Genomic DNA, 27,739 nt, shown 5'->3' with positions numbered 1-27,739 from the left:
AGAAAAAAGTTTCCACACAAAAGCACTACAATGATAACTCCCTTTGGTAAAAAGTGTAATAAATGTCTTCGTAGGTCTGTCTGTCGGTACTAATTCTCAAGCCACCTGGTACTATGGTACACAAGAAGCTAGTACAGTTATGCTAGCACATCAAGCATACTTCCTTTAATAAAAAAAAAAAAAAAAAAGAAAAAAAACAAAAATTGACAATTTGTACATTTATTTACAAAAAAGGAGGGGAACATGTTAAAATTGTGTTGTTCTCTGTTGTGTGTGTGTACGTACATGTGTGTGAAAAGCTGGTGCATGGCACTAGGAGAGACTAGTAAACAAGCAGGTACAAAAAACAGTTCCACTGGCACTAGAAAGGACAGACCGATCTGCACTGGTTGAGTCCAGCATGGGAGGGAGGAGAGAGCCAAGTGAGAGGGACCGAGGGGCCGCTCCGTGAGGCCGGAGTGCCCGGGGACCCCCCGCGGGAGCCCAGCCTGCTTGCCGAGGAGAATCCAGTCTGCGACGGGCACCTCTGGGCTTCGGGACACATCCAGGCAAGGAAATCTGAAGACCACCGAGGCGTCAGGGTGGTGCAGAGCCTCCTCCGCTTCTCTTCCCTCGCCGCTCAGGCCGCCGGGGAGTTAAGCCCCACCGCTGCTGGTGCGTACGAGCTCGTTGTGTCTCTCTGGGACCGCTCGGCTCAGAGGAGGGTCCGTCCCTCCGGGGCGCATGCTGAAGTCAAGGGGCCGGCGGCCAGGGGTCCCAGCAGGCGCTGGTGGAGAGCCACGATCCTACAGAGAAATCCCGCTGGTGACAGCTTGTACCAGCCACGCACTAGTCAGGTGGCCATGTTACGGAGATACACAGTGAGGGGAGAAAGGCATCTTCCTCGTTTCCTTGATGCGCACGCACACACACACATCTCCCGGGAGCTTCCCTGGCCCAGGGCGTTTACGGTGTCTTGAATATCGTGCCGTATTTGACACGGTACTTGTTAATGCTCACAAAGTGCAGGGTCTCTGTGTCACAGGAGGTGGTGCAGGGCACCAAGCCCTCCAACCCTTCGCCCATGAGCCACTTGCTCGTCTCGGCTGCCATCTCGCGGGTGACGTGCTCCTTGGTCCATTTGTCCACCCAGGCCTGGAACCGCTGGTGCAGCCGCTTGCTCACTCGTTCGTGGGACTGCAGAAACAGAAGAGGTGTTACGAGGAGGCGGCTCCAGCCCTCGGGCTGCAGCATAACACAGCTCTCGGCAGAGGAACCAGGCTGCGAGTCAACACAACCACGGGGTGCAGCGCCCGAGGGAGTTGGGAACACAGACACCGACCCTTGCTAACGGCAGGGGAAGATGAAGATGCTGCCCCCGTCGCCCCCCCAGCAGCGAGCACACAAGCAGAGGCTGGGAGAAGCAGAGCCCTGCACGCCATGGGCCAGCTCAACAGGCATTGTACGTGCTGGCAACACGATTGCTACGGAAAATGAAGAACGCTTGAGAGGCGCTGGCTTAACAAAAGCAGCACGCTAGGAAGAAGTGCGCGTGTTTTTGAGTCACAGCATCTGTTTAGGGAATGTCAAATCCAGGACAGATGGTTTAAAACCCTGGCTTAAAAACCGTGACTACGATCGTAATTTAAACCAGTAAATATAATGAAACCCTCAAGATTAAAACTGATGTATTTTATTATTTTCCTTCTCCTCCCGAAGGACTGCCCCTCTCAAATGTTAACCATTAAGGCCAACAAGTTCGTAGCTAACACGTAGCTTCTACAGCTCCTTCAGCAGTCCTCTGGGAGGCTTTGCTTCATGTCATATTCTTAAAAGTTCATGAATTTGACTCATGTTGGGATTCTCTGTGATGGCACATAGCATCTTGAGAGAGAACTTCTCAAACTTTGGGCAAATTGAATGGGATAGATAAAAATCCTCAATAGTGCTGTTTTGAAGACTCACTACTGAAACGGAACTCTTATCTGATGTGGATACAAGATTACCAAAACTACAAAGAACTAAATAAAACCATTACTTGTATTACATCAGCAAGAAATGGGTGAGAGCAGCTGTTTTGTAAGTCTAACTAAATGACCAGCCGAGCTGCGGAGGGATGATTTACCGGGCAGGAAGCAGCGCACACCTCTCCCACTCCCTCATCTCCTAGTGAATTTTCTCAGTGGTCAGTAGTTTGCTCAGAAAAAAAAACAAATTAATAAACTGAAAACAAACTTCTGCAGCTACAGAAGAGACTACTGCTGACAGCCTCTCAGGCACCTCTGCTTCTGGCTGCTTAAGCCAGCAACTTTTGCCGGGATCTGGCATTTTTTGCTTTCTTTGACATTCTAAGCAACGGGATTCTGCTTAACATTTTGTTTTCCGTGGATTATAATGAAATTCAAGTGAAGTACTTTAAACTCCAAGACTAAATAGCCATGCTGGAACTGGAGCTCGCTGCTAAAGCTCCCCATTTTTCTCCTTTGGAAAGGAATATTCCCAAGGGACGACAAAAGTGTCAGGGAATTCTGAGCACCAAATCACTTTTCTCCACCCAAATTGTTCCTTGGGACCAGGACTTTGAAGCCCTGGAAGGGCACCCCTGGGGATTTCCTGCAGCCGGGACCTCCCTGTGCCCATCCTTGCCACAAAAGCAGCACGGTGGCCCTGCTGCCGTGTGTCTGCGGGGCTCTGCCATGCGGAGCGACCGGAGGGCTCCCACTCCCAGTGACTGTGGGGACAGGAAAGGCCGAGAGATGGTGCCCAGGGGGATGCACTGGGGCAGAAGGCGTTTGATGCTCTGCACCCTGATCGATTCCTCTCTGGGGAAGCCCTGGAAGAGCACACGGTCTCAGAAGCCACCACAACAGCATGCAGAGGACGGGTCTTCCCTAAAGCAGGGGGACTGCTGCCCAGGGGAAATGCCTCCTGGAAGAAATCTGAGAGCTAACAGCCAAAACCACTGCCCTACCGTAACAAAGCTCTCTGGAGAAAAGGGAGGAGAGGTGGGAGGATGGTGAGGGCAAAAGGCAGAAGACAAGATTACATCTTAGGAACGTTCAGAAGATCTTTAGTGTCTCGGGAGGATGTAATAGCACACCATCCTCCCGGCAGCACAAAGATCGCTGAACGTTTCCGACTGGGACCCCGAGGACATTTCATCTGACTCTCACCACCTGACTTTGGGAGCAAGAGGTACCGGGAAACACCAGCTGCCCGCCCCAGGTCTTCCGCCCCCTCCTACCTGCTGAGCTCGCAGCAGAGCGGTCCTCCTGTACATGTAATCCTCCGATTTGATCACGTACACCATCTTATAGGAGTTCAGTTTGAATTTACACTCCAGCTTGTCCAAGCTCTCCACGTTCTCCATGGACTTCTTACTGTTTCCCTCCTTCCCTTCCTTCTCCTGCTGCTCCCGACCACGCTGACACTTACGGATCCGCCTCAGATTCCTGCAAACCAGAGAACCCCTCTTGGGATTAGTGCTCACCCTCCAGTGCTGCTAAGGCCGGGGGGAGCTGGTAGATCTGTGCTGACCCCTCAAGAACCCGAGCTCAGATTAAGTTCCTTCAGGCTCAGATCCCTGCGACAGGTCACTGGGTTTCTGTCTTGCTGAAACCACAGCTACAGCGTGCTCAGCTCCCTGCTCACAAACAGCCCTGAGGTGGCACCCACTGGTTTTAGCTGGAGTGGTCCCGGGAGCCGAGGCGGGACTGCTACCAAGCAGGCTGGCGAGTCCCCAGCCCTCTCAGTCACTGGAGAGCAGGAGCCTGGGGTGGACCCACAGGCTTTGAGGACGAGCAGCAGCACAGTGCCTCTGCGCCACGCTGCCAGGGTCACGGCTGCTGTAGGGGCATTAAAACAGAGGCGAGACTGCACCGCGAGAGCACAGCGCTCTGCTTTTCCCGGCCAGACACGCAGCAGGCAGGGCTCCCGGCCGCTCACCTCGGCAGGAAGACAGGTTTCTGGGCCAGGTGCTCCCGGAGCTCGGGGGAGGTAGAATCGGAGTTGACGTACCGCTCCACGTAGTCCGACCAGCGCTGGAAGCAAGCACACAACAAGGTCAGCCGCGGCACACCCACCAGACAGCGTGGGGTGGCCGAGGAGGGTAAGCTGGAAGCTACACGGACAAATATCTTGGAAGGTTCCTTGAATGTCGACCCCCCAAAGGCTTCTCTACGTGGTTTTAAGGCTCCTCGAATACAAAACAAACCAAGAGGGATTTGCCTGCTCACACCAGCTAAAGCTCTACAGGGTTTCGTTGACATCTCTACCTTCTGCTAGCAGACCACAACAAGTCAGCTGGACACCCTTGTCCGGCACACCTCTGACTGCCACAATCAGCTCCCTGGACGAGCTGCTCTTACCTCTGCTTCTACTGGGTCATCCGAGTTCTCCTCTTCCGTGTCCAGCAGCTCAATGGTTAACTGAACTTGGCCTCTGCTCTGAATGAACATCAGCTACAAAGCAAAAGGCAGAAGGGATTCAGTAGGAGGTTTCAAACAGGAAAAAAAAATACCTCCACTTCTCACCGGGGCAAAGGAAGAATGAAGCAAGTTTGCATATTGTAAGGCAAAAAGCTGCGCTTCCTGCATTGCCGACAGCAAGGGAAAACACTGGCAAATTGCACAGTCTTTGAGGAACATGATTAAAGCTTTGTGATAAATCTTTTTGGGTTGATTTTGGAGGGGTATGGGTCCTTCCTGAGCCCCCAGCTTAATTCTGAGGGCAAGGGAAGAGAGACTATACACACGGGCTTTTCTCCCAAGTATTTTACTAGCTCAAAAAGGGCCTGACCGCTTCCTGCATCTTGGGTGAAGCAGGATGGATTTGATTAGCACCGTGCCCCAGCTTTATTCAGCAACGCACAGAGTCAGCAATGATTTAATGCCCAGTCAGTCCTAGCAGATCTCTCCGCGGTCTGCAAAGGTTGAGACAAGACAAATGGGAAGGTCTGAGCTAACAAATTAAAACCGGTGACAGCAAATCAGCCAGCACGATACAATCTGAAGACGCTGTGAAGCACACGGGGTGTTCACTGCTGGTCCCAGAAACGTGCTCCTTCTCAAAGGCCCATTTCTGAGGGGCCCTCACCAAAGCATTAAAACCCCATGTGCCATTCTACTCTGCCTGCCTGGACTGATGGCAGGTTCTGCCACAGAGCAGCAGTAAGATCAGCTGCAAGCACACTGGAAATGTCACCAAAGAGCTGCTTCTGGGCACCAAAAGCTTGGGAACACACCACCAAAACGTTCATTTCAAGTTTCAGAGCTACAGAAAGCCTAGGACACTGTGGTGCTTAGACAATGCTCTGTTTTCAAAGGACCAGCAGCTTCTTACAAAGCATCCCCTTCACTGCTTGGTGCTTTTACGCCGAGGCTCACAGCCCAGCCTTACCTTGAAGCAGTTCTCCTCTGACATGAGCTGCTCAGCTCTGCGCTGGTAGGTGGCCTCCAGAAGGGTACGAGAGGACTGCGAGGCGAGAAGGCCTCCCGTGGCTCCGTTGCTGTTCTCCGACAGGTAGAGGTCCGTGACCTGCACACAGATCTCGTCGCTCACTATGTGCTGGAGCTGCGAAAAGGAGGAACACAGGGAAGGTGTTCGTGAGCGAAAAAAAGCCAAAAAAGAAGAAATAGCCTTTGTGGTTGGGGCCTCCGTTTGCAAAAGGTATTTCTCTTCGCCTAAGGCACTCGGGAGAACTTGCTGTAACACGCAGAACCTGGATGACCTACCAAAACCCCGAGCACAGAAGCCAGCTGGAAGAGTGAGAAAGCCTCTAAACCCCCCTGGTGTAAGTGGCACCCAGCAGGTTTTGACTTTAAAGAAAAGCAGCATGCACGGCTGAACGTGCATCTTCACTTGCCTGTGTTATGGGTTTTAAAAATAAAAGTTACCGTGGATGAGGAGCTCACTGGAGTCTGCTGCATGCCCATCAGCATAGAACAGAAAGAAACAAAGACATAACCAGGTGTTTCAGCCCTTGAATTAAAAAATAGGGGGAAAAAAAGGCTGAAAGTGCATGAGTTTAAGGCTACATTTTAGTAACTTCTTCCAGTTGCAGATGATCTCTGTGGCAATGTAAAAACACCACCACTGTCTTTATAAAAAAAAAAAACAAAAACAAAAACAAAAACAAAAACACGTGGCTGGCAAATTGTAACTGCTCAGAGGAAAAAGCTACGGGCAGGGAACACCGATCAGCAGCAGGGTGGAAAGGACTGGTGCCCCGTGGGGCTGTCCACAGCAAGGGTTTGCTTCTGCCTCCGAGGAGAGGAGAGGGAGATTTCAGATGGAATCCTTATTTTGTACGAGTTTAAAATATGAAGTCGCTCAACTGTCTTTTCAATTCAGTGAATCTCTGGGCTGAAATAAAGAACTTCTGAAAAGCTGCTCTATTCTCCTGGAAGAGTAAAGGCCTCTCCAGCAATTCCACGTCCAGCCTCTTGCATCTGGTTTTGTTCTTTCCACTACAAAAAGGCACACCAAGAATTTTTCCCTTGGTCGCACATTCTTCCTATATGCCCAACAAAAGGACTGGAGTTTATCCACCACACTGAGCTACTCAAACAGCCAGATAAAAGAGACAAAGCTTTTTAGAAAAGGCATGCACTGCTCCTACAACACTGAAAAAAAATATTTAAACGTTATTTAATTCTTTTTCAAAGCACGATTAGCTCAGGAAATACTTTGAAGTTGAATACTGATATCACTAAAGCTCCTGGAAAACAAAGGGAGAACTCCACACGCATACAAAAGCTCATCTCGATGATTTAAATACACCAGGAGTTACCTTTCATCACCTCTCCTTACACCAGCCTCTGAGCTGGGTTAAAAAATAGCCACAGTTCTGCTGCTTACTTGTGACCTGGTGGTTTTAGGCAAGCAGCACCACACGCACACACGCTTCAGGCAGCCCCCAGCCGCCCCCCAGCCCTCACGGGCAGTCACCTGTCGAACGATGCTCTGAATCAGCTTGTCCATGGTGAAGGCGATGTAGGCGTGGATGGTGAACATCTCGCGCAGGGAGTCCTCGTACTGCGACGAGTCCATGTTCCCGTCCAGCAGATTGCGCACCATGTCCAGGAAGGCCGGGTAGTAATCCTCCACGTCGATGTCCACTGCACCGAGAGAGCAGGGGATGAACACGCGGCCCCCAGGAAGGGCCCTTCCCACCAACAGCCCTGCTGCTAGGAGCAAACGGGCCGAGGGTTTTGGTCCTCAGACCGCTCTGCCCGCTTCAGCTGGAGAGCTGCTGGAATTTCCCTTTACAGACAGCTTTTGATCAGGGAACTCAAGGGTGTTGAAGACACACCGGTGTAAAATGAAAGCTGGCATGGAACAGCTGCTGTGTATTACTGTTCTGCTACAAATCCCAGCTGCCCCACACCTTCCCTTCTCCTCCCTCAACTCCCTGCTGCCCCGCAATAGCAGAAATGAGATGTCTTCAAGCATCACCACTGCCTGAAGACACCAAGCAAGAGCTGCCAACAGGCTACAAAGGGAAGCCAACCCCAACCTCACACCCCAGGACACTCACTGGGCTCCTTCAGCCGCAGCTGGATGGCAGGGCTGTCGCTCTTGTCTCGCTTTATGCCCAGCACTTCCCTCTCCCACTCCCTTTCCCGTGTCTCCTCTTCGATCTGCCGCTCGGCCTGGGTGCAGATCCTCAGCAGCCGCAAGCACAGGATCTGATGCAGCCGCATGAAAATGTACCAGTTGCTGTTCACGTAGAAGAGGTTGTAGACCTCATCCATGCCCCGCAGCTTCTGGGCCGTTGTGTTGTTGAACATCAGCTTGGTTTTGGGAGGGCTGCCCCCAACACCGTTGTGCTTTTTCGCAGCTCCAGTAGCTTCGTCCACGTCCATTTCTTCCTCTTCCTCCTCCTCCACGTCGGAGAGTTCACCTCGCTGAGCGAATAGCAGGTCTGGAATGAAGTGGTACATAATCTGCTTGATTTTGTACTTGTCCTCTTTCTGGATGCCCGTCTGCCGCTTCACGTGGTGGATGATGAGCGAGGCGGCATCCTCCAGGATCTGCTTGTCTTCGTAGGCTAACGATAGGTGCGGGCCTGTGGGTACGCCGGCGTTGTCTTCCGAGGCCTGCTCTTGCCTCTACAAACGAGAAACACAGGGCACAGTTAGTCCCAGGAACACCTCTCCCTGCCCACCAACCTCTCAGGAAGCTCTCCCAGCACTGCTGCACCCCCTTGGAAGGGAGGAAGCGACCAGACCTGCCGCCCACTCGAAGCAGGAGGTTCTTTGCAACAGATGCCACAAGTTCGTAAACATTTCTCCTGTTTATGCACATTTCCCATCCCGTTTCTGTCCAGAACCAGAGTCCACCTGCTGCCGACAGCATTAACAAACCCTCCCCCAAACACAAACATCTCCACGTATCCAAACACAGAGCGCAGCCCCTTTCCAGGTGAGCATCCCGCTTCTCCAACCTCCCCAGCATCGAGTGCTGGGGAAAGGAACTGAAACCACACACAAAGACCATACAGGCTTGAGGGAAGGAAGCCATTGGTGACATTCTTACCTCATCATAGATGCTTTCAATCTCATTGAGGAGACTCTTTGACCTCAGGACCTTGGTATCGTTCTGCTTGAAGTTGATTCCCTGGTGGTCCAAGGATTTCAGGTAATATTTCTCGTTCTGCTCCCGCCAGACTTTATTAAACCCTCGCTGGGCTTCTCGCCACTCTTCCTCTTTCATCTTTAACCTTGAATCAAGAAAACAAGGGTGAGATAAGAGAGATAAAGGTCCCACTCTGAGCACGTAGAGGAAACCTAAGCCCTAGGAAATGTGCATAAACATAAAACTCCTTTCTGTGGGATGGTTTTCAGGAGGAGTACGCTACACATGCTCTCCTGAATAAACCCCTTTGCACACCTGAGCTTCCAGGGAGCAGACTCCAATACCTCCACTCAATACCTCAAGCAGAGCACCCGATGCAGCCAGCTGTCCTACACAGCCGTGGTGGCTCAAGACCTGTCCCCAAGAAGAATGTCCTCGCAGCAGGGTAGGCAAACTGCGACCTTGCAGGCACCAGCAGCAAGGCAGCTTCCCTCAGCTGTCAGAGCCCTGAGACACAGCAGCCAGCCCCCAGAGACAGTAAGCATCTGGGGAAGATGATCTCCTTTTAACTGGTTTTACAGTTGCTGTGTTCTCAGGGAGCACTTTGCTGTTTACACGCCAAGAGGGCAAGCAGAACACGTTGCTTTATTAGACATGTACACAGCCATCTGCTTACACACTTCCTCGCACGTCCCCAAGGAGCTGCAGCATCCACTCCCTTCTCGTGACCAGGGGGTTGACAACAGAAAACCAACAGGGAATCTGAGCACGGTACAGGCACCGCAATCTGAGCCCAGGGTCACGTGCAGCAGCGGGATTTGGAAAGGGATCGGATTTAGCTGTGAACAATGCACGTGGCACAGAGCTTCCTCACCTTACACAAGGTGCTGATGCTGCTGCGCACAGCTTGGGGAGGAAACAAGGTTTAAGGGGAGACGAGGAAAGCTGAGCTGGTGACATCTGTGTTTCAGGAGGTTAATTCCCTGTTTCTGGGTGATAGTTAGGACATATAGCAACCGATCAGAACATAAAATGCATTTCTCAAGTCCCATCGTTGTGCAGGTTAAACCCATTAGGGGCGGAAATTAGCCACGTTTAGCTCTGGATCACCTATCGTGCATTAATGTCCTGTGGTAATTACCCCCCTGAAGGGCTGTGTCAGTGCAGTACCTTTTCAGCACGATGGGAACAGCAACAGAGGGGTTCTTCCGAAGCCCATCGATGATGTCGGCTGCTTTGTCAGCATATATCCTCTGGAGAGCCTTGCGGTGGATCACCTCCGAGGTGCCGCCCAGGGTGTTGTCCAGTCGGAATTTGGCCTGCTCCTCGGCAGACAAGCGTGACAGCTTCTTCTGGATTGCCTCAAGGACGCGGATTGTTGCCAGGTTGGTCTCCAGGACAACATCCAGCTGAAGGGAACGGTGCGTTAGGCAGAGGTGAGCAGACAAAACGTGGTACTTTACAGAGAGCAACGCAGAAGGGACAAGAAACCAGAAGCCACGCGTCTTTAATGAGGTGTACTCAGGCTGTGGTTTCCACATTTGGCTGTGCTAAAATAATCCAGATGTATTTTATCTGCTGCCTCGATAATACTGCATCAGAACTTAAAGGCTACCGGAACGATACTATTAGGGAATTACATTTTCCATAAGGGAACAGAACACAATTGACAGTTCCTCTACAAAAGGACGTGACAAATGTGAGCACATCCAGGTAATTGCCAAGCTAACTCCCGTTTCGAGGCAGGATGTCAATCACTTAACATCCTGAACGGATTGCTTTTCAGATTATTACAGGGGAAAGCGTCGTCTTGTGCTCTACGTGGGCAGTAAGGACAAAAAAAGATGCATCGATTATACACCAGCCATTGAACAATTCCATCTGGAGCACCAGGAACAGAGCTCGGTGCAAAGAGCCCCTCGAGGGGCAGGGATAGCTTGGAGTGGGATGTGGGTACACAGCTGCTGCCTCTTGCTCTATGAGAACGCGAGCTTTTATGCAGAAAACGGGTGACAAAATAAAAACAGATCGTACCCGGTGGTATTGAGGATGTAACTGCATCAAGATCATTCATTGTTTACAGAGCCCCGAGGTTTCCAAGGCAGGGATGAGGGAAAGCCCCCCTTACCTCAAAGCGCTCATCCTCACACCTGTAGATGTGCTCTTCGTATTGTGTCTTCTTGGAGCTCACAAACGTGGAGTCTTCAGACCAGGAAGGGAAGGAGACCCAGGTGTCGTTCAAAACCTTCGAGTGAGAGAGGGAAAGACAAACGTCAGGCAGGCTTCCGAGGGGGGTGGCACAGGACTGCGAGATATTTGGCTGCTGATGGAGATCTGACATTGTCTCCCTTCCACAGCCCAGTGCTCACAGGGCAACCCCAAACAGCCAGGGCTGAAATGTCGCTGCCGTCTGGAAAATTCATCAGGTGGAGCTGCGAGAAAAAACTTGTGAGGGAGGAAAAAAAGCGAGGGGAAAGGAGCTTTTCCGTTCCTTCGGGTGAGCCAGCTGGCTGCGGCTCACTAGTCACACATCTGATTCATCACCGACAGCACTGGGTGGTCATCACGTTAAGCACGACTGTTAGGACACGGTTTCTACCTCCAACGAAGGCTAATTAGGGATATAAATCCATACCCCAGCAACGCTTTTCCTGACAAAGATGCTGAGCACCTGCAGTTTTCACCACCTCCAAAGCGGGAGCAGAACATTCAAAAGAAGCCTCCGAGAGGCCAAAGGCAACGAAAGGAGGATTTTGGCAGGCAACCTTCAAAGTCAAGCCCGATTTTCATAAACCTGAAGCCTGAAGAACTGAGTCATTAGATTCTCACAGAAAGAAAAGTTTGTAACTGCATCACACACGAGACACTTTTGGGAGACAAGTCAGGACTTAGATTAAAGCCTCGCAGTTATTTCTTGCCCGGGTGGTGCCCCCCAACCACCCCGCCACCGTTTCAGCTAACCACGTATCCCTGCTGAGTGCTCGATTTGGCCACCCGCACTCGCTCGCTCACCCCACAACACTGCCTTTGACACCAGTGAAGGACTGGGATCAACCAGCACCATTCCCACTCTGACCACAATCCCAACACCTGACAGGGCTCCACGAGTCCCTCTGATGCTGCAGCACCACGTCGGGAGGCCAGCTTTGCCTCTTCAGCACCAATGCTACCTGCAGGGAGCCTGTTTCCTGCAGCAGCGCCCCTTTGCTCAACACAGGTCCTCTTAGCATTTCAGGGGGAAAGAAAGAGGCACGCGAGGGATATGCAGGAGAACCTGTCTGCAGAAAACGTGACTTTCTTTTAAGCTTGGACTAGAGACAACCCTGAAAGCAGGCGAAACGGGAATTTGGTTAGAAGGGCAGCAACGTTCTTAATTTACATACTCCTTTGTAAGAGATCCCTGGGATCACATGAAGACAATACAGAAAACTTGTCCTGACATTTCCTTTCCTAAGTCAGTAATCTGAACGTTCTTCTCACACGCATACTACATAAAACATTGTACACATCTAATGCTCCTGTATTTTACTTCAGTATTTAAACCCCACAAACATTTTTTTTTTCCAGCTGCTCCCCAGTGCTTCATGCAACTCTTTCACAAGCACCGCTGGAGAAGAGCAGAGGGCATCAGAGCCACGTGGGCATCGCAGCTCCCTGCCAGCTGTGGGCACAACCCATTCCTAGACTGAAGCCTCACCTTGTGAAATCGCTTCTGGATACAATCCACACGTTTGCAAGAAAGCAGAGTGCTCCCTCGCCACCAGGAGCACCTCAGGGTGCGCTCACCCTGGGCCTCAACATGTTTTGCAGAGAGCCCGAGCCAGGACGGTGTGCCCGTGCACGTGTGAGAGGCAGCCTGCACCATGCACGGATGCGCCCTGAAATCTCAAAACCCTCCCAAGTGCCAGGATACAAAGCAAATTCCCCCCATCCTGGCCTTCAGGTCCCCTCGGCCTCTCTCCATCCCTCCGAGGAGGCCGGGAACAGCCTTCCTCTGCCGCGTGTTCCCCATCTGAGCACACCTTACCTCTTTACACAGCGGCGTCCGCCCCGTGCACTTGGGTTGCTGGTAGCTCTTGGGCAAGGCGCGGTAGCTGGAGCCCAGTCTTTTGCAGGAGGCATAGTCTATCTCCATGGCAATCCCCTCCGTGGCCCGTTCCTTCGGATACGTCTCCATGTGAACAGACTCTTTATACCCCAAAAAGTTTTTAAACCAAGTGAACAACTCTGGGAATTTCCTGAAAATAAAATGAATGAAGTGAAAAAGCAGCAGAGTAGAGATCAGGCAGCGCTGAGCTGTGACCCTGAGGCTACAGCTGCTTGCTACGTGCACACAGTGCCCAAGAAGCCACTCTGATTTATCAGCCTGCTGCGAGAGGACCCTCTCCCTTCAGTCTCACTCCCACGGAGCCTGATAAAATGGGAACCAAGTACCTGTCTGCTGATTGGGTTGTGGACTGCACCTGGGCCAACCAAAACACCTCAGCAGCAAACCCAAGCCCAGGTCCCTAGGTGTCTGCCAGTGTTCCTAACCTTAAAACAGAGCTCTACTTCCCAAGCTGGAAAGCACCAAGAAAAAAAAAAAGTGTTTTCTGAACTTATTAGCCTAAAATAGTGCACCTGTTCAGCTCCGCTTATCTCGCACAGAGCTCCAGCAATAGGAGGAGCTGAACCTGTTACTGAAGCTAATTGAATCACCGCTCATTTACTGCTTCTTCGTTACGTGACAGCTGCTAATGTCCGACTCTGGAAGAAGAGAATTGCATTGCTCCATTCCCAGCGCATTCATCCTTACAGCTGGGAGCACAGATGGTGGATGGGAGAAATGCAGATTTTTTGGTTGGAGACTTCACCCTTCCTAGCCAGAGCCAGCATCCCCCTGATACCTAATTCCAGGAGGAGTGCAAGCTCCTCGGGGCCACTTCTTTGCACAGCAGCCAGCCTAACAGGGTCCCAAACCTCACCTACATTGCTATTGCCTTTTCCTGCAGAACTGGGAGCTCAATTCACAGTGAAAAGGAGCATTTATCTTGCTGCCTGAAGTTGACAAGAGGATAATTATTGCAGGGGTTTTAGGTGATTAATACAGACTTGTTCCGTGCAGCACGGGCACTTGCGGAAGTTATAATTTCTATTTAAACTGTAGTATTGATTATCAGTTTTGGCTTCAGGACAGAACTCAGCTGCCTTTTGCTTTTTTGTAATTTTAATGGGTTTGTATGAACACTTCTTTCAGGGGGCATTTCCTATGTAATTAGGCTGTCGATTTTTTTCTCGAGTGAAATAATCCATGACTCTAGAGCAAGACACCTCAGCAACATGCTGAGGAGTAATTCTGTTCGCTCTTCTGAAAAAGGAAAAGACAAAAAAGAAGGACCAGTTCTGCACCTGAACACTGCTTGCCATTGCTGGGAATCTCCAAAAAAACTCTCCGGCCGCTTCTTGGACAAGGAAGGGAAGAGGGAGCGTGAAGTCATAAGGAAAACCGAAGCAGGGCGCTTATTGTTCTGCTCCAGTAAAGGAAAAAAGTCTGAAAACGTAAAGCACGTGGCACCTGCACAGAAAGAACCATCGAGGGGCTTCCAGGAGCTACCAGCATCTTCCTGCCCCCACAGCAGTGCACGGCACCTGACAGTGGACATTCCCGGCACTCAGGCTGGGCTGGAGGAGACAGGAGATCTTGGCTGCACAGCAGCAACTTGTGCAGTCGCTCCGTGGGTGGGCAATTTAAGCCGTGGCAGGCCACGCAGATAAAAGTCGAGCCAAGCAACGGCAGAGGAAGTGGGCAGCGTGGGGGGCTTCACTTGGACAGCTCAAGAAACCGCTGCCTGGCTCCCCCTGTGCCACACGACCACAAAAGTCGGCATTTCTTCCCTGGCTCTGCAACAGGAACAGACTGATGGGATCGAACCTCTCCTCTCCAGAAAGAAGCAGGCTCCACTTACCCCAGAAAGGGAGAGACGAGCTGCACAAGCTCTGCCCGGGAGATCACCTCCTGGTTGAAAATCACCAGGCAGCGGAGGAAGTTTTCGTATGCTTCTGTGCTGCGCAGAGCTTTGCGGACCTGGGGGAAAGAGAAGAGGAAAAGTGGTTGCTCTCGAGGTGAGATCAAGTTGTCTAGCACTGTCTGGGAGACCTGGATTCAATGCTGTGCTGTCCACCTATGCATGGGGATTGCACACACAACGAGAAAGCAAAACTCTTGGGAGGGAGCTTGCCTAACTCCATGGAGCCAGAGAAGCAAAGCAAGTGGTCTCCTTGCTGGGCATGCCTTGCACCACCAGCACCCTACACGCAGGAGCATTACCTTGAAGAAGGGAGTTGTAAGCAAAGGATGAAACCCCAACTGCTGGATTATCACAGGTTATCACAGCCAAGCCAGGTTCTGTAACCCTTAGCTCCTCAGCTTGAGAAAACCCAGCGATTAATTCCGACACCATTACCTTTCCCACGAGAACAGTTAGCATCCACGCATCAAACAGATCTATCATCATTAAGGGATTCGTCATTACAGCTACAACTCTGCAGCAGGGATTTCTGCATTTACTCATGTTAACACCTACACATCCTCCGAGCAATGGAGTGGTTCACAGTCACCGTTAGCTGGTCTACAGCATGCTGCAGAACGTAGCACGCCATCGGGGAGCAAGCAAGGCTTTCATCAACACATGAAAATTGCTTGAAAGGCTTGTTTGCTTTCACTACACGCTCCCTTCTGAGCCATAAAGAAATGTATGGACATCTTAGGGAAAACACCAAGGTACCACTTGGAAACTTCCCACACATTCTTCTTCTGTCGTGTGTGGTACACCAGCAACAGGTGACAACGGTGCAATGCATTAGATGCATCTCTCAGGGGAAAAAAAAGGGGGGAAAAAGTGACGTTGACATGAATCAGCTGCGTTGTAAACTGAGCTCCCACCCTGCAGGCATCTGGCTGTGGAGGGGCACGGCAAACAGCGCTACCACGGCAGGATAAACAAGGCATATCATCGGCTGGGTGGGGATTTCAGAAAGGTGAAAACATTTCATAAGGTGTGTTTCAGAAAGGATTCGCATTCCTGCAAATTTTCAGAAGCATTGGTAGGCGTAGCCCCCAGCCAGGCCTTCCTCCCAAAGAGCATCAGCAGCAGGTGAAGAGCTGGAGAATGACCTTTGGGGAAAAAGACACGGATATTTGTGTAGGGAATCAGCGTAGTTTGGGTTGGAAGGGACCTTAAAAGATCACCTAACTCCAGCCCCCCCTGCAGGTCTGACTTAGCTCAGGTCATCTGAGGTCAAGCCGACCGATGTTGTCATTGTGGTGTGGAGATCACAAACTTCCCTGTGATAAAGCTCAGGATGTATACACACGAGGAACATAAATCAGTGCCATGAGGTTGCTGTCTCCAAATCTCACCTTCTCAAAGAACAGAGATTCTGTCCCCACGCCATGCTTGCTGGCTTCTGCCAAAGACTGGTCTTTTAAACCAAGCAGCTTCGGCTTCTTCTGTTAAAAAAAAAAAAAAAAAAAGGAAAAAAAAAAAAAAAAGAAAAAAAGCTGTTCAGCAGAGGAAGTTGCCTTATTTTGACCATGCATCACACAAGGGGTTTCAGCCTTCTGAGCTCGCCGCTTGCTCACAAATAAAAAAGATCACATTTCCAGAAGGAAACTTGTCTGAAAGTGAGCCCCATATGTAAATATATTAATCTTTAATCAGTATCATACAATTCCCAATATTTTTAATATGAGGTTGCATCCTTTTCTCTAATGGGCTGCTATAAACAGCTATTGTTTCATTTTTTTATCTAGTTTGCAGAATTACCAAAACAGACCTGTTTCATCTTTTTGTTTGTTTGTTTGTTTTGTTTGCTTTTTGTTTTTTAACCACCACTCATTCAGTTCTTGTTATACCTCCCTAAAATCAATGTATTTCTCTTGCATTCCACTGCAAGATCCTCTGTTTTCTCCATTGGGGCACCACACTCCACATCCTCAGAAAGGCTGAAAGCTGCCTCCAAAACACGTTCTATTTTGCTGTGTTTTATTTGAAAAGGAGGAGAAAGGCTGGAAGGGGAGGTAAACCACTGGATTTAAATGATACAGCTACACAGGCTAATGCTTTTCTTCACCAGGCAAGAGCCACCACCTTCAAATAAAGCATTGTGCCTAATGCAGAGCCACAAAACCACCCGGCCATCAGACCGTTCCTCTTACACTGCAAAGCCCTGTTCTCTCAAAGTGTGAGTAACATGAAAGGGGTAAACTCAGCTATGAAAATCATCACCTCTGTGTTACAAGGTTTATTATAAGACAAACCAACACGATTCTGCTCTAAGTTCTGCTCTGACAAAGACACAGGCACACCTCTGTCTTTCCCTCAGCTGATTCCCAGCAGCTCTAGGACCAGCACCACACATTCACGACGAGCACGTGCTCTTACCTTGACCGGAGGGGTTGTTCCAGTTCCTGAGTGCCGTCGGATCTGACAGCCGTTCTGGTTGGGTCTCTGCTGCTTGTTGTTGAGCTGGGGCTTCTTCACGGTGCCACCGTGATCGTTTCTCACCGATTCCACTTTCTCTGCAGTTGTCTTACTTAACAGCTAAGAAACAAAAGCCACAAGAGAATTAGAGCTGAGTTCCACCTAACAGGGCCAAAAAAAGTACGTCTGCTCCTCCTAGCTCTAGGTAAGTCATGTATTTTACTGCAGTTATGGCAGTCTCGGGACCTTTTTAGGCAAAGGAATTGCATTTATTGACCCAAGACAGAGTCAATCACCCTGACCCCAATCCCACACTCAGAAAAAGACCCCTCCACAAAAACTTGCTAGAAACAAACCAGGAAAGCACATTTTTCTGAACACTGGCTATGTGAAGAAAGTTTTCCACTAGGTCTTCCAGCTCATCTCCGGGCAGACTCACCACAGAGCTGTTGGCATCAGGCAGGAACTGCCCGAACTCTGAGAGCAGATCCTCCTGGTTTTTGAAGAGGCGAGCCACCTGCGCGTACACCTCCTGCTCCGTCAGAGCGGGCGTGTAGTTGCCTCCTGCCTCCTTGGCGTTCCGCTGCTCCTTCTGTCAGAGGAAAGAGGAGACGTGTCAGAGGGAAGGACGTCTCAACTATGTAAGCAGCAAAGAGAAATAGCCCTCAATGATGAGGAGAATGAAACAGCAAGGGTCTCGGCTCCTTAAGCAAAGAGTTGTATTAAATACTAGGCCATGGACTAGCAGGACATCGATGAAGGAAGTCATTTATTTACTTTTAACATAATCTGAAACTCATTTAGCTTGGAAAAATTCCTCAAGATCAAGCACAGTTGGCTCCCCACAGCAAAGAAAGAGAAATAACCTTCCTCATACTCCAACAGGCATCGCCAAAACTCACCTGGTAGGTGTGGAGGATCTCCAGGAAGGCTTTGTAGATGTCTGGCTGTCCCTGGAACCGATTCTTGATCTTGTTGACATAGTTGATGGCGTGATTAAACTCAACGGGCTGATTGTTCTGCAGGGATGGTGTGGTTCCCAGAGAGATTGTCACAGGTGTATGAGGTTGGACCGGCGGCGAGCGTGGCGATGCATACGGTGGAATCGGGGGAGTCTGCTGGCTGGCAGGGGTATGTGCCTGCAGTTGGGATGGCTAAGAGGAGAAGGAGTCATTAAGAGGAGAAGGAACCATTTCAGACAGGAGCAGATTCCTGATGCTTTGAATAAAGGAACTTTTCTTGTATCTATGTGCCGTAACCAGAGGAAGCAGCCAGCACATAAGCCTACCTGATGCCCACAGGGATTCTGAGCCACAGCATCACGCAGACAGCAGTGGTACAGAATTCCCTGCTACTACATCCAGTCAAACAGTCTCTACCCATATACTAGCCCCGGAGGACTTTTGCTGCGCTTCCTTTGAAGATTGTTTTTGATTTTTTCCCCACCCCAAACACTTAGGTATGGCTCGCTGCAGCACTACAAGTTATTTCACCTCTAGTTAAGAATGCTGAGATGCATAAAGTAAGGCGACAGCAAGGGAAAACTGCATTTTTCCCACTATTGACACAAAGAGCACACAGGTCAGACTCTCAGAGTAATCCCCTTGCATACCCTAACCGACACCTACCCACTCTGCTTACCTACAACAGTACCTGCCTGCTAAGGAAACCTCATCGAGATCCAGCACCTCCCTCGGGTTCATTTTAAAGTTCCACCAACATCAGCTCAACATTTTCTAGGATGACGACCCAGGGAGAAAACCACGGAGCCCACAGCGATGAGAGACTGCCAGCTCTCACCGAGCCCAGGTGTTACCTGCGTGCTTTGGAAAAAGGCCTTGAAAGCTGGCTCAGGTAAGCTAATTCTGGCATGTCTCGGCTTTTAAGTTTTCAGCTTTGCAAGTCTTCCGGCATGTTTTTGTTGGCCATTTCTGAACAGGAGGTTGCAAGTCCCACCAACGTTCGCCTAGAGATTATCTTCTTGCCATATTGTAAATCCTGCTGCTCGCTAACTATGTATTCCTCCCCCCACACTCCCCATCCCTTCTCTTCTCTTTTCCAGCCATTCGTTAGCTAATTGTACAGTTTAGAGACCAACCACTGAAACTTTTGGGGATTCTTTCCCTCCCTAAGGCACTCAAATCTTTGCACTTTTTCAGGCTGAAATAGGAGATTTTATCTAGACTAAGCTCCTTCGATGCCTCTTACATTATTCTATTTTGTTTTCAGTCACATAAAATACATCTGTTGGACAGCAGCATCTGGAATGCATCTACAGCACAGCGTCAGATTCCCTTTGTTATTGAAAGGTCTCAGTTTCAGGCACATAAACCGATAATTAAAGACAACATCATGGTCATCTTGCCTGACCCCTTGCACTTCAGCTTTGCCAGCAAACCCTGCACCCATGCAAACGACGGCTGCGCTAGAATGCCCTTTCTGTTTGTTTTTGTTTTACAACAGATGTCCAGTCCGAAAACAAGACTTCACGCAATGCACAATCTACCGCATCGCTCAGCAAGCGCTCCTAAAAACTTCATTACCCCCAACGTTTGAAACCACACACAAGCTTTCACACCAAGAGCAACGTCATTATCACGGCCTCGGCTTTACTAGGGATTTCTTAGGATTTCGGTTATTCTGAGACAATATACACAAAAGCAGGCAGTTCATCACGTGCCCAGAGCTTTAATTAAGAAGCCCTTCCTGCAAATTCGACTGCATTCTTGGGGCCTTCTTCCCAAGGCTGCTGGATCACTCCTTAGGTACTGCCCATGCATTTTACCAGATGTTCTGAGCACCTCTGCGTTCCCATTGAAAGTCACGAGGCTTTTCCAAACCTTCAAGCTGGCTTATCTGTGTTATTGCCATATCAGCTAGTACACACCTCAAAGTTTGAACAGGTGAAGCCAACCCACCAGCAGAAGGACAGCACGAGCAGGGCTCAGGAATATTAGCAAAAAGCAGCCTAACACCTGCTTTTTCGTTCCCCAGCTCCACACCAGCATCAGCTGGAGGCAGCAGGTTCCCCACACGTGAACACAGGCCGTATAAAGTCTCTCTCTCACCTTACTGATTTTGGCAGGCGGTGGCTGCGGCGCGGGCTGTGCTGGTGTTGGGGTTGATTGCGCTGAAGGCTGCGACTGATGCTGCGGCTGGGGCTGCGGCTGGGGCTGTAAGCCGTGAGTGGGGATCTGGTGAACCTGCCCCGGTGTCGTCACGTTCACCATATCGTTCGTCTGCACCTCGATCTTGTAACCAGGTGGCAAGAAGGTGTTGAAGCCCATGATCAAGTCTGGGTGGCCCTTGAAGAGCTGTGATACACGGCTGATCACTCCCGGAGTGTCAATGCTGCAAGAGGAGCGAGAACAAAATGTCACAATCCTCTAATTCCCTTTCGGTGGTAAACCAAACCCTCTGCATGATAATTCTCCATTAGAATTTCTATCATCATCTGTAAGCTATGGAACAAAGCAAATCTCATTCCTATAAATGTATTACCGAGCTTAAGAATGACACAGGAGTTATTTTATTAGCCCAGACAGCATTTTGTATGAATGAGGTCTATCCCCAGGCCTGACCATTGCTAACGGGCAGACCACCAGGCAGCCAGATGAGTCAGCCACGAAGGCCAAACATGGGAACTGCTGCTCTAAGCCAAGATTTAGTACAAAAGAAGAAATGAATCTCACTTTCAGAAGAGAAAGTACTCAACTGTTTTACACTGTTAGGGAGATGTGTTACCCTGCAAATGGAAGGACAAGGTTAGCTCCTGCTGCGTGCTCCCATGCCCACACACACAACTGGACGGCAAAGCAGAATGCGGAGCATTACCTTTGAGATTTGAATTCCTTCATAATATCCAAGAAGTCATTGTAGACCTGTGGCTGGCTACCAAACTGCAGCTTCACCTGGTCAAGGTAAGACAATGCATCCTCCACCTGGAGACAGAACAGACAGGTTACATTAGCAGAGATTTTATTTCACCTCTGTTGTTCTGGAAAACACGTACTTGAAGATACAGCTGTCAGCACTGAGCCCGGGCAGGGAATTCAGGAGCAAAAGACCACGAGCCTGGCTGGTGTATTACCAGCCCCATTTCAATAGGAGATGCTCACTCCCTGTTCCCGGCTCACAAGACAGAACTGTACCAAAAAGAAAGGAAAAAAAGAAAAAAAAAAAAAGAAACAAAGATCAGCAGAATTAGTCAGGAAAAATATACTCCAGAATTACCATCTCACCATAACTGAAGTAACTGCTAGGATAAACAGAACTGAGTATTTTTCCTGCATTCAGATGTGGAAATTATTATGGAAGCCTAAGAATAAGCAGAAAGTCGAAATGACATACTCAGCGTAGTAGATGTCTGCCAGGTACGCGCTTGTACTTTTTCCAGACATTTCAGTTCGACACAGAAGGATTTTGAAAATGGCAACTGTGGGCGGTAAATTGTTTTACACCTCCAACAGCAAGAAGTTTATGAAGCGTTCATGTACCAACATCCAATTTTCAGGCACAGCCCCTGCCTGAAGTGAGAGCCCTGGGTACCCAGCAGCTCCAGCAGCCAGGCCACATGCTCGTCAGCTGCGAGAGCTACGCACAGACCCTCCCTTCACTCTGAAATTAAACACAGCACGGGAAAAGAGGCTGGCACCTACGGTCCCACTCTTGCCTCAGTGGAGGACCTGCTGTCAATGTCACTGGGAGGGAGAAGCCCAGGTTATAAAACCACTTTCAGAGGTCTCTAGGAACAAAGTCTCCTGCTCAGGGAAAGGAAAGGGCTTCTTGCCCTACAAAGTGGTGGTTCCCAGCAAACCTGGAAGAGGCTACTTGGAAGAGACGAAGAACTGGGCATCACTTCATGCACATGCCTATTGCTAGAGCCGAATCAACGGAACTACACAAATGGGTTATTTCTGGTGGAGGTTTCTCCATTTTTCAAGGATTTTACAGCACGCAATCCACCACCAGAGCCTCCCTTCCTCCCCCGTTACTCCCACAGGAGCCACACAGTCAGAAAAGCGCCAAACAAACATTTTGGCAACGTCACCCGCGCCCTCTCCTAACAGAGGAGCAACGCTCGGCCTCACCTTGAGCCTCTGGAACTGCTGCTGCCCCTGCACGGGCACGGCCGGCGGCGTCGGGTGAGTGTGGCTTTGCACCACCTGGCTGCCGTGCGGCTGCACCGGCGTGCTGTGGTGGTGCCCGCTGTGCACCGCCGCGATGGCCGGCCCGTGGCTGCCCGAGCTCTGCGGCACAGCCGACACCTGGGGAGACAAAAATGCCATCAGGGGAAGCACAGCACCACCATCGGTCTTCCCAGGCGGAGGTGGAGAAGCTGAGTTGAACTCCGTGCCACACACATGTTAGGGGCACCTTACCAGCCTGGAACGCTCCCTGGTTGTCTCATGGCTAGCACTAACATAAGAAAACTGCAAAAGGAGCTGGAAACGGGGTTTTTAGACAGTCAAGGTTCTGTCTTTTCCCTAAAAAAAAAAAAATGCTGGCACATTCAGGGATTGGAATGAATGTATCTCTACGAGCTGCCACGCTCCTGCCGTTCGGTTTGGGCAAGCTGAGGCTGTCTGGTCCCAGCAAACTCGGGGCAGTTTCAGGCCTCCTTTAAACATGAAACCAGAATTTTGAGAAAGCACTAAAAACCCTTTAAAGTAATAAAAAAAAGAGCAATTACTGTTCATTTTGCACAAACAGACTTTGTTTTCTACTCAAGCATCTTTCGGATGGGCTGTACTTTTCTGTTTTAACCCTTCTCATTAAACAATTTGTTTGCTGGTCCATTCAAGTCCCGTTTAAAGGGACTGCCAGCAATAAACTCATCCTCTCTCCCGGCCCTGCAAGCATCTGCCTGCAGGCTCTTCAGCTTTGCGGCTGCTACTTTCTGCACAAATATCCCCTCTGCAGTAATAAGGAAGAAACTATGCGTAAAATTAGGCACTAGGCAGGGAGCACGGCCAACCAGCAGCATGAGCATGGAAGATGCAACGTGCCAAAACAAGCCAGAGATGAGCAAGTCTACCCCTAGTCTGTCACTGAGAGGCACCTCCAGTGCATCCTTGAAGGATTTTCTCTTCCAGACGATATTCCCTTGCTAAGGGGGCAGCAGACAGCTTCTCAGAGGGAAGGGAGCCACCTGATGATCCCAGGTTTTCTTTAACAGTTACATTTTCCTGAAAATCTGCGATCTAAATGGCAGCCTGTTTGGGTTAAGATCACCCACGACATCACAAGCTTGGGACAGAGCAACACGAGGTTTGTTGAGAACAAACCTTCTCCTTGCAAACGAAAAATGGAGCCAAAGTCTGGTGCAGACTTGCCTCTAGGATCACGATCTGAATCACTGAAGAACAGTGTTCAAAAAAAGCCACATCACACCCCATTTCAGGTTCGGAGCCACCCAAACAACCACGCTGATTGTCTTCAAGTCTTCAACTGAAGTTAGAGCTTAAAAGGAGAGCTTTGGGAAGCCAAAGCCTCGTCTCAAACCCAGAACCCTGCCGTGCAAAACCACGGGGCTGGGCGGTCGGAGAGCAGGACCGCCAGCAGGCTGCCGAGCGCTGGGCACACGCACCTGGTAGCTGGGGGTTACGGAGTACTGGATCCCCGTGGCAGACTGCATGGTCTCCGAAACCGCCTCATACACCGGCGGGGCCGGGGCGAGCACGCGGTGCTGGTGCTGGAAAGCCTCGGTGCTGCTGGTGATACGTCTCTGCTGCGACGCGTACACGGGTGACTCCTGCTCGTCCAAGCGCCGCTTCATTCTGAACTCATGCTCGGGGAGCGCTACAGAACCTGGGGAAAGCAGAGCAATTAGCCCAGGGCATCGACTCCTCGCGCCCTGCCGGCACCAGGAATGCCAAGTTCACCAGGGGAAGTTTGGGGCCGGTCGTTTGTGTGGCTGAGATCTCGGGACAGGGAAAAGGAATTAGGATTCGTCTTCCTGCGCCGAGCATGCAGTTACGTTTCTCACAAAAGCACAGCCTTCCCGGCAGAAAAGCAGCACTGCTTTCACGTTAACGATTTCTGTCCCACGTGAAGGACGTGGCTGGGTGAGAGTCAGGTGTGAGAGATGCCGTAAAACCACGGGAAGGGGAAAAAAGGAGGAGGTGAGACGCAGCAAGCCTGCTACGGCTTTGAAACCACTTCCAGAGCCCCAGTGCCAAGCTGGACATGCACACGAGAGGTGCGCAGCCCCCCCAAAGCCTGCTGTGCTTCCAACAGGGGGGCTTCAGATCCTGTGTGCCACACAGCCCAAAACCAAGGCACACAAAGCAGAGCCGTGCCAGCACACAACAGCTCAGGTGAGATCTGCCCTCTTCAGTCTCTAATTCCGTGGGGCTCCTCCGAAGCCCCTCTCCAGCCCCCTGGGCGCAGCGCAGTTACCCACAGGCTGTCACGGCCAGGAGGGACTTCCCCGAGCCAGGGTGAGCCCCCCCTGCCCAAATCCATCGCCGACCAAACGCAGCGAGGCACCCGGGGAGGGGAGATGCCAAAAATACACACGGCAGCCAGCAGGGCAGAGGGTCGGGACGGATCCACGTGCTGGAGAACGCGGGCTCTGCGCGACGGAGCCCTTCGTCCCCTTCGTGTCCCTCTCCCCTCCCCGCCAGGATCCCCTCTCACTCGGGGGGGGTAGGACGAGAGGGAAGATTGCCTCACTGCTTTTTCAGGTTGCTTTCTCAAGTTCAGCCTCGTACCAGGTCCCCAGAGCGCCTGCAGGGGCTGAGGACTGCTGTCCTGCTGGGACACTACCTGCTCCTACCCCCCAGCCTCCAAACGCACCTCCAGCTGCCCCCCAGGGATGGGATGGGGCCGGGATTCTGCATGACAATGCCCGGGTAAAGGCTTGGGCGCAGTGAGGCTCCGGCCGCCACCTGAGGCTGGAGGAGAAAAGCTTTTTCTCCGGAGCCAGCGAGCACGAGGCTCGTGGCCACAGGATCTGGGCAACTCGGCACACCAGCAAGCAGCCACAGGCAGGAAAATCCCACTCTCTGCACTGGGGTGAGGACACCCAGCACCTGCTGCGAGTTCCCCTGGGGTCCTCGTGGCAGGAGAGCCACCCTGAGCCCCGCTGGGGCACAGCCTGCTGAGCAGGACCACGCCTGCTGTCCCGGCGTTAAGACCCTAAAACCATCCCAACACCCATCCCGGGGATTCAGTCCCACCTTACACCTCCCGTTTAACCTTTCCCTAGGTTTTTCACCCCAAAGCAAGCACGCAGCACTCGGCAGAGCTGCACCTTCGCGGGGCAGGGGGCACAGGGAGAGGGTTTTGGGGTGGGCGACTGCAGGGATCCCGCTCCCAGAGGCCTTTATGGAATGGGGGAATGTTCCCGCTGGCTCTGAGGGCACCGATCTAACGGCACGGTGTCTCAGAACTCCTGAAATGGGGTTAAAAACTTCCCGGGGATGGCCGGCAGCCTGGCACAGCAGGTCCCGATCCCTCCTGGCTCAAAATCATCGATTATCGGGCAGTTTGGGGTCGTTTTAGCAGCCCAAACATCCGCTTTTCTTTGGGGGAAGGACGAGGGACGTCCCTTTGCCACAGTTACACCCCTTACGCGTTATTTTCCCAGCCTACAAAACCCCATTGCAAACCCAGGCCCCAAAAGCCCCCCCTGGGCTCAGCAGCCCCCTTCTTACACCTCTATCAACCCCACAGCCTTGGGCGACCCCAAAAACCGAGAAAGCGGGATCAAAACCACAGCACGAGCCCCGCAGGGTGTGGGATAACGCCACGCAGAGAGACCCCATAAAAATGCTGCCGGCTGGCTATTAAAAAGGGTAAAAAATGGGTACGAGGAGCAGGATTTAGGGGATTCCTACAGAGAGGTGGGGGAATGGGGGCCCAATGGGGCAGCGGGGTCCCGCTGTGGGGCTGGGGGATCGGGGGGGACCCATAAGGGATGGGGGGAGGGATCCGGGGGGGGAATGGGCGGGTTTGGGGTGGGGCTTGGGGTGGGAGGGGTTTGGGGTGGGGAAGGATTTAGGGGGGAATAGGGTGGGGGGGGGCTGGCGGGGAGGGGTTTGGGGGAAGGTTTTGGGGTGGGAGAGTTTGGGGAAGGATTTGGGGGGGTGGGGTGGGAGGGGTTGGGGAAGGGGTGGGGGATTTGGGGACGGTTGTGGGAGGGGTCAGAGGGTTTTGGGGAGGGGGTGGGGAGAGCCCGGGGTGGGTTTTAGGCTTGGGGGGGGGGAAAGGGGCTGGATGGGTTTGGAAGGGGGGGGGTTGGGGCGGGGGGAGGGGTTCTGGGGGCGGCTTTTAGGGTGCGGGGGGGGGGGGCGGCGGGGGCGGGGCGGGGGTGGGGGAGGGGCCGCGGGGAGGGTTCGGGGCGGGTGGGGGGGGGGGAGGTGGGGGCGGGGCGGGGCCGGGAGCCGGGGGGGGGGGGTTCCGGGGCGGCTGTTGCGGGGCTGGGGGGGGCGGGGGGGGGGGGCGGGCACCTCCCGGCTGGCCCAGCGGCCTCCGCACGCCCCGCCCGCCGCCGCCATGCCCCCCCCCACCCCCCTTCCTCCTCCTCCTCCTCCTCCTCACCCCCCCCAGGCCTAACCCCGCCCCCTCCGGCTCCCCACAAGGCCCTGCCCGCCCCCCCCCCCTCCTTTAGGCCCCCCCCCCGTGCCCGCTCCCGGCCTCACCTCAAAGCGGGGCCCGGCGGGGGCTGGGAGGGGGGGGGGGGCCCTGAGCCGGCCCCCGCGGCGCTGCGGGGGGAAGGAGAGGAGGAGGTGGAGGGGGAGGGAGGAGGAGGGGGGGGGAAGATGGAGGCAGCGCCTGGCGGCCGCGGAGCGCTGCCCGCTCCTCTGTTCCCCGGGAAATCCCGCCCCCCCCGCCCCGCGCGCGGGGAGGAGGGGTTAAAGGAGGGGGGGGGAGAACCGCGGGGATAGGCGGAGCGCGCCGCCCGTCATCGAGCGGGCCAATCAGCGCGCCCCGCCCGCCCCCTCCGCCCGCCCCCATTGGCCGCGCGGCCGCCAGGAAGGGGCTGCGGGGAGGGAAGGGGGGGGGGGAGGGGGGAGCGAGAAAATGTCCGGCTAGGCCTCGCGCCACGCCCCCCCGCCCGCCCCCGCCGCACGCCCATTGGCCCGGCCCGCCCGGCGCCCACCAATCGGCGGGGGAGCCCAGCGCGGGCGTCACGGCGCCAAGCCCCGCCCCCCCTGAAGGCAGCAGGCCCCGCCCCCCCCCCCGCTCCCCGGGGAGCCCTTTTGTGGAATGTTTACATCGCCCGCCCCGCGCGCGCGCGCGCGCGCTCCCGCCCGCCGCGCGCACGTGCTGCCCCCCCCCCCTCCTCCCTCCCCCCTCCCCTCCCCACCGGGGCCCTGCGCGCGCGCGAGGGGAGAGGGAGGGGGAGCGCGGGGGGAGCGCAGCCGCCGACCAATAGCAGCGCGGGGGGGGCGTGGCCGGCGCGCGGCGCGCGCTCCCCCCCTCCCCCTCCCCTCCCCGCGCGCGCAGCGGCGGTTGGCGGGGCGGGAAGCGCGCGCTCACCCCCCCCAACCCCCCCCCCCTCCTGCCTCCCCCCCCTCCCTCCCCTCAGCCCAACGGCCGCTCCCGCGGGCCGGCGGCGGTTACGTACGCGGGGCGCGCGGGCGAGGCGGCCTCAATGGGCGGGGGGAACTCCCCCCGCCGCTGATTGGCCCCGCGCCGCGCTCGTCACGGCAGGGGGCGTGGCCTGGCGTAGAGGGCGTGGCTTGCCCCGATGGGCGTGGTTTGTGCATGAG

At 52.9% G+C, this 27,739-nt stretch overlaps 1 protein-coding gene across 3 annotated transcripts; it reads right to left on the bottom strand.

Moving 5' to 3' along the window:
* Positions 1-223: 223 nt before the first annotated feature.
* On the bottom strand, positions 224-27,617 carry SIN3A (SIN3 transcription regulator family member A). 3 transcript variants are annotated; one of them, XM_032195202.1, is made up of 21 exons: positions 27,595-27,617; positions 23,608-23,828; positions 22,109-22,285; positions 20,853-20,959; positions 20,087-20,369; positions 17,921-18,172; positions 17,458-17,610; positions 16,980-17,138; positions 15,956-16,045; positions 14,502-14,620; positions 12,584-12,794; positions 10,685-10,801; positions 9,727-9,965; positions 8,518-8,701; positions 7,517-8,090; positions 6,928-7,097; positions 5,377-5,550; positions 4,347-4,439; positions 3,925-4,019; positions 3,224-3,431; positions 224-1,176 (listed from the first exon to the last, which is right to left on the bottom strand). In XM_032195202.1, exons 2-21 carry the CDS (start codon positions 23,794-23,796, stop codon positions 946-948), a joined length of 3,825 nt encoding a protein of 1,274 aa, XP_032051093.1. In that variant the 5' UTR covers positions 23,797-23,828; positions 27,595-27,617; the 3' UTR covers positions 224-945. The 3 variants fall into 3 exon arrangements, with proteins under 3 accessions (XP_032051093.1, XP_032051092.1, XP_032051094.1); XM_032195201.1 differs by lacking the exon at positions 27,595-27,617 and adding an exon at positions 26,666-26,685; XM_032195203.1 differs by lacking the exon at positions 27,595-27,617 and adding an exon at positions 26,666-26,685 and having other exon boundaries at positions 15,956-16,042.
* Positions 27,618-27,739: the final 122 nt, after the last annotated feature.

This window comes from Aythya fuligula, chromosome 11 (assembly GCF_009819795.1).
Source record: "Aythya fuligula isolate bAytFul2 chromosome 11, bAytFul2.pri, whole genome shotgun sequence".
Classification (NCBI taxonomy): Eukaryota; Metazoa; Chordata; class Aves; order Anseriformes; family Anatidae; genus Aythya; species Aythya fuligula.
The sequence above is the reverse complement of the archived record's forward strand: the minus strand, read 5'-3'. Positions and strand labels throughout refer to the sequence as shown.

Coding starts and splice junctions, on each gene's coding strand:
- SIN3A (XM_032195202.1), bottom strand. CDS start 23,796: ATGAAGCGGCGCTTGGACGAGCAGGAGTCACCCGTGTACGCGTCGCAG. Junction 14,621..15,955: donor AATCTCTGTTCTTTGAGAAG/GTGAGATTTGGA, acceptor TCTTTCCCCCAG/GTCCGCAAAGCTCTGCGCAG. Junction 12,795..14,501: donor CTCGTCTCTCCCTTTCTGGG/GTAAGTGGAGCC, acceptor TTTTATTTTCAG/GAAATTCCCAGAGTTGTTCA.